At 29.8% G+C, this 11126-nt stretch overlaps 1 protein-coding gene across 1 annotated transcript in view; it reads right to left on the bottom strand.

The window, feature by feature from the left end:
- LOC117170965 (lachesin-like) overlaps positions 1-11126 on the bottom strand; it is a 266217-nt gene that overhangs the window by 26339 nt on the left and 228752 nt on the right. Inside the window, exon 6 of the mRNA XM_033358007.1 lies at positions 9973-10101. Coding sequence (XP_033213898.1) covers positions 9973-10101 — 129 coding nt within the window. The remainder of the gene's footprint in view (positions 1-9972; positions 10102-11126) is intronic.

Below are 11126 nucleotides of genomic sequence, written 5' to 3'. Positions count from 1 at the left end.
GGGGCAGATGTGCCATGAACTGAGTCCAATTCATTTTTTATCTCATATGGAGTTAAACGCTTTAAATGAAAATGTTTGATTACCGCTCTGAACTCGTTTTTTCCATTTTTCTTAACGAACAATTTTTTTTTTCAATTGGTTATTAAAACACGTAAACTCAGAAGATGTGGACTGCGACTGCACCATATATCTAGTCGGGAGTGGTGCTGACTGAAAACAGATGATTTGGAGCGATTCGCGCGCCATCTGTTGGTCATTCTAAGGACTTATTGAACTACCCTCGTACCAAATATTAAACTATTTCATTTGAAAATTCTATTGTTTTATTGAATACTCGTCTTGTTTGATTGAAAATTTATCTTTTAAAGTAGGAATGTCATTTTTTTGTGTAAAAATATATCTTTCTTAATTAAAAATACACTTTTTTGATGAAGACTCAACTGTTATAAAGTTTAATAATTTTGTTCAAAATTTAGCTACCTCATTGAAAGTTTAAATAATTTGTCAAAAAATTATTTTATTAGTTGAAGAACCATCTTTTTGGTTAAAAATTATTTTTGTGAAAAATTTATGTTTTTAACTGACAATTTAAGGGTGTAATTACTGGTTTAAAATCGATCGATCTTATTAAAAATTAATCAATTTGATTAAAAATGTAATATATCTGCTGTGAATTGTTCTTTCTGCGTTGCAAATTAACTTTTTGGATCAAAATTCATATTTTCTGGTTGATAACTCACATGTTTTCTACAGAATACGTCTTTTTGCTTTGAAAGTTCAACAAATTGGTTGAATTTTTTTTCCTTGAATGTAAAATTGTTTCTTTTTGAAAGTTAAAAATTCATTTGTTTTTGTGAAAATTTAATATTGAATGAGAAAAAAAGATTTCCCAGCAACAAAATAATTTTGTTGAGCAGTTATGGTTTTTCTTACTGAAAAATCTGTTAAGCACTTTTTGTTGAGTGCAATAAAGAATTTGGTCGAATGTGACAAATACGCGGACGCGCATGCGCTCTCTTTCAATTATTCACAAGCAGCTGACCACATTTCGATATAGGGGGACTCGAGCGAAAATCGCCTCTCTAGATTTTTATCATTAATATTATTTGTAGATCCAATAGAGAAAAAAAAGTTGAAAATAGAGTTGTTTGTTTCAAAGAAGCGTTAGGATGGTTCACGCTGCGACCCAACAGATTTTATATGAATGGGACCTAGGATCTCTGATAGATGTATTTTAAGGTAAACGATGTATACAGTTTATTATTCAATGTATTTATTCTCCTAAATCCTAAAAAATACTTAAAAGTAATTAGGAAAGTATTTAAGAGAAATCCCTTAATTATTCACTCTTTCATCTAATTAAAGAGTATTCCGAAAATTATCTCCGATTAATTAAACGAATTTTCTACTAATCAAACACATTTGATTGAATCAATAAATTTCGCCCTTCTAATTTTTGCACATACAGAAAATCTTTCATATTTTATTTACAAAATATACTCTTCCCTTAGAAAATCAATTGTTGCTTCAAAAAAATTGTATTGTAGAAACAAAACTATATTATTTTTACTAAAGTTTAGTTCGCCCGACAAATTTATTTCGTCCAACAAAATTATTTTGCAAAATCTACAATATTGTTGTAATGTCCAGAAAACCATTGTACTAAGCAAACACGTATTTTTTTAATTTAACTAAATAAGTTTATTCAATCTATAAAGAAATTTGGTTGTTTCTACCAATCCTTTGGGCTGGTTCATCCAAACGCTCCAACCAAATAATTCTGGTGGCTCAATAAAACGACCTTGTTGCTTCTATAGCATTCAAAAAATTTGTTTAGGATAACTAAACTTTTGTTCGGCTAACCTAACATTTTTCTCAATGTTGTCTCGTTAAAATATCGAGTGATAATTTTCGCAGTGAAGGAGGGATATAGTCTCAAAGGAGGCGATGAGTTAAAAATAGCCCAAAATTGGTAACGTAGTTAAGGGCCGGCGCCTCATTACTCCTAGAGGTGAGTGACCACTTTTTAGATAATCTCCCTTATACTGTTATATTAAAGGATCAAAAAATGTTTCTTCAGCTTTCAAGGCAGTTGCATTATCAAGCTGAAGTTCATTGCCCAGAAGATTATAGGAGACGCGGTGCAGTCCTACCAATAGCAATAACGTGCTTTGGGACGTACGAGCGTATATCGAGCATATCTGGGTCAAGTAGCCGACAGTAAATTGGGGGCTTAATGAGACGTTGAAAACCGACCTAATGCATCGCACAACACACCCGCAGGAGAATCATTCGATCCTCTTTATTGCCATGCGCGTGGAATGCTTACACTACCTAGGTGTCTGTTCTACTGGCAATTGCGTAGAATGCAATGGCTTGACAAGGGCCAAGATCCTACCTTCGACCATGTAGGCTATCACGATAGCTTTAAAAGAATTATTTTACTACCCAATATATATTTGCATTCTTATTTGAATCAAAAAGCACTTTTCTGGTTTCTTGGATTGCCCAATATGTGCTGAGTGTCCTGCTTTTTTTCAGAAAGTGAAAAAATTTAATCTTGCTATTTTTAATAAAATAATAAAGTTCCTGAAGACGCTATGCCAAATGTACTTGCTAAACAGTTTTTTCCGTTCTACTGAAACGTATTCCAAATAAGGGTCAGTCTATTATAGTTCCGACCGTCCATTTTGATTCATTAGCCATGCTCAATCAACATTAGTCAAAAGTCAAAACAAATTGAACATAATTATAACTTTCAATGACGCTCTCTAAACCTACTCAACTAGAGACACTTTACCTTATAATTAATATATAATCAAATTTAGATTAACATGGGATCGATTATTATAAATCTTTTAGGTGCCATTTAACCAATTTGTTATACTGCCACGGTGTGGGGGGGGGGGTAATATGTTTTGTGAAGATTTATGACGTTGGGGGAATAAATGGACGCATAATGTGACTTCTGATATGAAAAATATAAAGCGGAATAACAATTTTCTCAAATACTTGAAATCATGACAATTAAGGATTTTATATGTTCGTGGCTACGGATATCGAAATTTCGGTACAATTAGCCAGATTAACTAAATTTTTTACAGAAATTTTTGTGCAAATATCCATATTTTTTCGATACGTGTAAGCATTTTTATTTTATTTAACACGTGAAGCATCTAAACACAGATCTTAAATTATCCTCTTTAGATCTTCTTCAAAGAATTTTTGTTTTTCCCTTTTTTCAAGAAGCTTCTCCTTTTTCCCTTTCTATTATTTTTTCGCTCTAATAAAACCCGAAATAATAGAACTGACTAAAAAAATCGAAGAATTTTTAAAAAGATAATTCTTCTTAATTGAAAACTATTTTATTAAAAAAATTAAAACTATTTTATTGAAAATTTGTTTTAATTGGAAACTGATATTCGTACCAAGTCAAGAATGGCTTGACTTGGAATTAACTGTTTTTAGTTTAATATTCAACTAAATAATTTTTCATATAGAATGAATCATTTTGTGTTGAAAATTAAACTATTTATTTGGAAGTTTAAGTAAAACATTTACATGATATTTGATTCGCTGAAGATTTAACTACTTTTTGAACAAATTTTTTTTCGAAATTAATTCTTTTAACAAAAAATTCAACTATTGTTTTCTTCGTTAAAATTTAGTTGTATTTAGTTTTCGATTAAGAATTTATTATTTTTCGTTCAAAATTCAACTACTTGGGTAAAAATTTAAATAAAATTTCAAAAATTGATTTTATTAGTTAAATATTTATTTGTTGTTTTTATCTGAAAATTCAACAATTTAGTTGAAAATTAATATTTCTAGTGATGAATTGGTGATTTTTGGTAATTAAATTTTTCTTGATCGAAGATTCATCTGATTTGATTTAAATGTAATCAATTAGCTGAAATTTTATTTTACAAGAAACTATTTATGTAGAAAATTAGTCAATTTCTAATTGTCAAATAATTTTTTAATGCAAAATTAAATATTTTATTGACTGATTAAAACTGATCGTTTTTAGAATAAAAAAGCACATATTTGGTTAAGAATTCAACTTGTTTCTTGAAAATTCGTCTTGTATGTGTTGAGAATTGAAACATTTATTTAAAAATTTCGTTTTTGTTTAAACATTACCTTTCTGATTTAAAATTCATTTTTGGTAAAAAAGGATAGCAATTTGGTTGAATTTTTTTCCCTTGACTTTGAAACTATTTCGGTTAAAAATTTCACCTTTTTTTAAAAATTCGTCTTTTTGGGTTAAAAATTTAACTAATAGGTTGGATAGGAGTTGATATAAATTTGATCCTTATTGGAAGCAATTAAAAATTGCCTGGATACAAATTAACTTGTTTTTTGTGAGGCTTCAACTATTGTGTTAAAAATTTGCTGTTTTCGGGTTAATTCAAGTGTTTTTTTTTATTAAAAATTAAAATCTTTGTTGGTTCCAATCTTGAGTATTAAAGTTTTGTTGAGAATTTATCTTTTCGAATAAATCATACTGGTTTTGATTTAAAACAAGAATACTTTTTTGTTTGGAATCTCAAATATTATATTTTCATTAAGGAGTAATATTTTGTATTAAAAATTCAACTACTAGATCAAAGTTGTAAAGCCGTTTTTTTAATTAAACAATTTAATCACAAAGTCATATTTTGTAGATACAAATTCAAAAATATTCTAAAAAATGAATTTTTTGTCTTAAAAGTTGAACTATTTCGTTGAAAAATCATATTTTTTGTTTAAAATTTAAAAGGCTGTGAGATCCATATTCGTGACAGCTGTTATGAGAGATTTAAGTTTGGTGTGACGATTTGTGAGGAACAAGGTCAAAAAAACGTGACGTAATTTTGGAAAGGCCTCTTATTTCTATAAATGAAACTCTCACTGCAAATTTAAAGAATTCACGTGTATAGGTTTATAATATAACTCACAATCTTGAAGAAGAATAAAACAAAACATATAAAATAATTTCCAAATTTATTTTTATTTTTATCTAAGTCATCGTCCTAAATGTTCTCAACTTTACCACCACCCTCCTTATGAATAAAACCCTACCTATTCATATCTACCGTAAAGTACAGTTGAAATGCCTCATATGTAAGCTATAAAATCTCTCCAGGAAAGAAGATATGACCTCATTTGAATATATTATTTCTTTCGTAAGGTAGAAACCTTCACCTTCAAGAAAGAAAATTTGCATGAAAAAATCTGGTCTTTCTCATTTTATCTTAAAAATACAGTTTTTCATTTTTTAGAGAATGTTTTATAAATGTCAAGTAATACTTTACGCTTTATTGAAAGGTTAATGAACAAAGTTTAATAAGGAGGTATGTAAAGATATAATTTATATTTGACAGCTATTGATAATGTAGAGTGAATCAGTGGAGAAATGCCAGTTATGGCCCGAAACTCAGTTTTTTATTTTTTTAAAGGTGATATGTGAATATCTAATAAATTTTGATCAATATTTTAAGCTTTAATGAAAAGTTAATAAACAAAGTTTGATTAGAAGGTATGTAAACCTAACTCGTGTTCGAGAGCTGTTGACGATGTAGAGCGAATCAGTGAAGAAGACCCGTTTTGGTCAGACATACTGTTTAAAGCCCCCTCCGTAATCTGTAAGGCTTAAACTGCCAGGACCTTCACATCCACTCGCCCACTTCTCTTAGTAAAATCGATTATGCACCTCTAATCCTACCCTTTAACTACCCAGTTAATTAAAATCCGTTTCACACCAGCATATAAGACTGTCTCGCTAGTAATGAAAATTGTCAACTCCATACATTATTATTAGAGAAAATTACATTATAGGAAGAAAACTGTAATCTCCACCATTCATTTCAATATCATGAAATATTACATTTAAAGAGCAAAGACTCATTCTTCTTTATGAAACCTGTGAATATTTTAAATACGTATACTGTAAAATATAGAAGGATGCAATGGGCATGATCATTATTATTTTTTGTCTTAGACCATTTTCAAATAAAACTCTAAAATTTATATTGATACAAAGAGTTTGTATTTTATAGTATTTCTCTTTTATTAAAAATATATATTTCCGACAAAAACACTATCATAACCTAAAGTTCAAAAAGTGGTAATTTTAATTTTTGAACAAAAAGTATTTTTGTTCCAAATAGCCCAATTCTAGAGAAAAACGCTAACATAATCTACTATTGTTGAAATATTCTCATAAAATCTAACATAAAACATTGTAAATATAAATGTGAATGAAGATGTTAAATTTCCCTACTTTCTCATTTTTCTAAAAGCTTAACCTTCTTTTACGGAGTTCCGCTTAGATAGTAACTGAAGTAATAAAACATGAAAAGAACCTTGCACTACTTTTCATTGAAAGTTTATTCTTTTTAACTGCAAAGTCTGCTTTAATTTTTTATTTAAGAATTCAGCTTTATTGGTTAAAAGTTCTACTCGTAGCTTGAAGATTTAACTGTTTTGTTCATTGTTTTTTAAATTGAAAATTAATTTTTCAACTTAAAATTTTAAGAAATACATTATTCGTTGAAAACTAATAATTTTTATAAAGAATCAAAAATACTATCAATCAGGAATAGTATATGAGATACGAAGCAAAATTGTTCATCTTCCAAAAATAAGCAAATTCGTTTTCAATGGTTTTTTATAAGCCTCGTAGTTCTTTTCTTATTTGTACCCGCGTGAAAAAAGTTTGAATGGCTCAAGCATGGCAAGACACTTGGAAATATCTGGCTAAAGCATGGGTCACGGCTGAATGGTAGTATGGCTACGTCTCTAAATGGTAAGTTTATTACCCGCGTGCACTGGGTCGTACACCAGGTAGTTTAGCACGTATTCTACGAGAACTTTTTTAAAATTTAGATTGTTTTAACAGCCAAAATAACTAAAAATTGTGAGTCGACAATCCGGGTGCACTAGGTCAAGCACCATGTAGTTTAATATGTATTCGACGAGAAAATTTTCAAAATTTATACTGTTTGAATAATAAAAACAGTTATAAATGGTGAGTGGAAGACCTGGGTGCACCAGGTCGCGCCCCAGTATCTCAGAACGTATTCTACGAAAACTTTCTCTAAATTTAGATTGTTTTAACACCCAAAATCGCTAAAAATTGTGAGTCAATGATCTGGTTACACCAGGTCGAGCACACGGTAGTTTAATACTATTCTACGAAAACATTTGACAAATTTAAAGTTTGTGAATAATGAAAAAAAATTGAAATGGTTAGTCGACGACCCGCGTCCACCAGGTGACGCTCCAGGTCGACTCTAATTTTCAGTAATTTTGGCTGTTGGAATAATCTAACTTGTGAAAAATGTCTCGTAAAATAAGTGCTAAACTACCTGAGGTGCGACCTGGTTCAACCAGGTGACCGGCTCATTATTTAGAACTGTTTTCATTATTCACAAAATTCAAATTTTCAAACAATTCTCGCAGAATACGTATTATACTATCTGGTACTCGATCTGGTGCACCCGGATCGTCGACTCAAAATTTTTAGTAATTTTAGCTGTTGAAACAATCTAAATTTTGAAACAGTTCTGGTAGCATACGTACTAAGCTACCTAGTGCGCGACTAGATTCACAGGGATCGTCGACTTAGTAATGGTAGTTATTTTGGCAATTGGCACGATTTAAATCCTTTAAAAAATCTCGTAGAATATATGCTACATTACCTGGTGCACGAACCAGTGCACCCGGGTTGCGAACTTATCATTTAGAGACGTGTCGGCTATTGGCAAACCTAATATTTTTATTTTTAACTCAGGCTAATTTTCTCTGACACTTACATGTTCTTAAGAATATTCATGTGTCTTTAACGTGTCCTAAGCATGGGAAACGGACAGGAGCGAGGCTTGCGCCATGCTACCATTCAGCCGTAAACCATGCATCAGCCAGATATTGTCAAGTGTCTTGCTAAGCTTGAGCCATGCAAACTTTTTTCACGCGGGTAAAAAATAGATTAAAAATTAAAATTTCTGGAAAAACGGTCAGGTTTTAAAAAAAAATCAATAGACAAAAGTTTTTCTATAAAGAAAGATCGATAGATTTTTTGTAAATTATTCTTTGATGAGACGCGTTGTTTTTATTTGAATTTTGAAAAATGGTATCTAAAATGAACAAAATAAATTTTTTGATAAAGGATACAAGGTACAGTAAAATGTTTAATAGCAAAATTGTTTGTCTAAATTAAACCAAAGAATTTGCGTTTGTTCTTTTTTTACAGTCACTAAATTTCAGTTGACAATAGTTGTCGGTACCTTTAATGTTGAAAGTGCAATGACATTTACGTAGCTTTAAAGATCAACGATTTTGTTTAAAAGTTATACTTCTTTCTAAAGTTCATTTTCTTGTAGAAAAATGTTATACGTTTAAGTTACTATGGTGCTTGTTCACTTATTTCATTTCACGTGTTTACCAAATTAAATTGAAGAGAAAAAATTAGATTCAAATAAGGTGATGGGTAGGGGGGCGTTTTTAATTTTATATCCAGGAAACAATTTCAAAATGACCTTAAATTGTTCCATGATTATGAATTTTCTTTGAAATTTACATCAATTTTTCCTGTAAAAATTGCTAACTTAACATACGTCAAGAATTGTAAAAAATTTTGATTTATCTTTTCAATATAATCTATTTAAATTTAAATGAGCTATTCTCGAGGAAAAAAATCTAACATAGCAGTAAAATATTCAGAATTTTTTATTTTCTCCGAAATTAATAAGTTTAATTTAAAATGCCCAATTTTCTGTGAATGCTATTAATGTAAACTGAAACTGTTCCAAAATTGTAAACCATGTACGAACAATAATGTTATTTATTTTGAAATTTTAATTTTTGGTAAGAAAAAAGGTACCAAAAACGAGAAACGTAAATTGTTGAAAATTGGGAAACTTGACGATTATTTTAGTTCAAAAATGCTAATTTCCTATGAAAAGGCACAAATGCAATCGAAAACTCATAAAAATGTATAGTCTTCTTCGAAACTTCAAGATTCTATGTAACTTATTTTTTATTTCTAATTTTCTCTAAGACAAAAAATGTATCATTTTTCTGGTAATTAATTATAGAATTTAAAATTTTCAGCTTATTCGTGCAAGTGTATTAAAAAAAAAGTTTCTTGATTCGTAAAATGCTTTCCATAATAATTTTTTTAAAAGGCATTATTGAAAGATTCCTCTTTAAAAATGTCAAATTTAAGCTACAAAAAACTGTAAGGTTAAGCAAAGGTTAGAGTGAATTAAAAGTTGAAAGTAAGTTAAGCAATATTTTTGAAAAAATATGAGTGCCAGATTTTCGAGACACATCATTATAACCTTTTTTTAGATAGGAAAATTCCAGAATCTTTCATCTGCAGATGGAACCATTATAGATTATGTATAATGTTATTTAAACATGTGTAGGAATTATTTAAACTTCTTCAAAAAACTTTTTTCCCATATTAGAAAGGGATATTTAATTCAATTTCAAATTTTTTATTAACAATTAGCAAACTTTTAGGAGTTAATTTCGAACATTATTTTTAACAACCTGGATTGTAGTAGATTTGATAATTGCGTCCAAACTGGATGACGGCATACAGTACCGTTTTTTCGAATAAGGTAGAAAGTCCTTTCTCAGCTTTCTAAAAACATCCAAAACTGTATTTTGTTATTTCCTGGTATGTTTTCTATTTAAGTGGTTGAAATTGACAAGTTTATTCTTTTGTATCTAAAAGTATTTCGGTATTTAAATTATTTTTAGATCGCTGCGTATAATTATAAATGTTAGAATTACTACTTAGAGGTTTTCAAATATTATAACTTATAAATTCAACTCGTATAAAAATATTAATTTAATTCGTATTTTAACTGGTAACTTTTTAAACCTAAAGAAATAATGTCTCGAGTTTTATTATTTTAAAATTTACAGTTTTTAAAAATATGTATATTTTTCTAATAATCAGAAATAAATTTTACTTACATTGAACACGTAGAGAGACACGTCTACTAACTGATGGTGGGACTCCATTCGAAGCAATGCACAAATAAGCACCCATATGTAGTCGACTAATTTTGACAATGTGTAATACTTCGCCATCTACGACACTCACTGCAACAAAAACCAAATACAATTTTTACTTATAGAGCATGCTACGCCTGAATTAAAGATATTTTTCGAAATATTTCATCTCTCAATTAAATGCTTACCCAAATGGAAATTCAACTGAAATTGGATTGTTTCCAATATTTATTCATATGAAACTTTTTATGGATTCGCATTCCATTACTTACAAAATGTATACAGTTGTCAATTATTTTTGAAGCGGATGTGAATATATTTTACAAATGCAATAAAACGAGGAAAGAGGGCAATGATTTCGATGAAAACTACGCTTGAACTTGGTTTTTTTTTTTTTTTTTGACATGGGTGTCGTAAACTCATTCCAATTCCGATGATCGAAACAGTAAAGTTCGAGTGTTCGCTCGGTCCATAAAATCGACTAAAATAGAGCGCTATATGCAGGGAGGAAACTACATCTTCTGAAATCCAATTCAGCGATACAGCTGTAAATAAATGGCTTGCATTGCTATCTCAAATAGAAATGGACATAAAACCCGAATTAATTTGATAAAAGAGGTTTTCCGCAGAAATAAATTGAGCTTTCTGAGTTTACATCTTAAAAAAATATTTTATTATTATAGCCTGAGTAAAAATGCTTCGACTTGAGTTCGACTTGGCTAGGTCTAGAGTTCGTCTCCAAGATATCGATGCCTGGCTGAGTCTCAAACCTGAGTCGATACATAGGCCTTCGTCTTACTTTTATGGCCACGACAGGTAAAACGGCGTTTACGTATCTTAAGTCGAGCCCTGTGTTGGCTAGGTCGACGATTACTTGAATCAAGACGAGCCTTGTCTTGGACGAGATTATAGAACCTTTTTTGGCTCATAAATGAGATTAAAATTGATGAATGGAAAATCTGTGATTATTAAATTAGTTATCTTGAATTTAAAAATTCAGAATCGGTGGGTCTGAGCGAGTATAACCCTCAAAAATTGTTAAAAAAATTTAAAACTGTAACTTTCTAGAATGATCTCTTAAGCCGTTAGAAATACGTAAAAACAAAGAATATTTT

Source organism: Belonocnema kinseyi, chromosome 4 (assembly GCF_010883055.1).
Source record: "Belonocnema kinseyi isolate 2016_QV_RU_SX_M_011 chromosome 4, B_treatae_v1, whole genome shotgun sequence".
NCBI classification, from domain to species: Eukaryota; Metazoa; Arthropoda; class Insecta; order Hymenoptera; family Cynipidae; genus Belonocnema; species Belonocnema kinseyi.
This window is presented reverse-complemented; position numbering and strand designations above follow the sequence as displayed.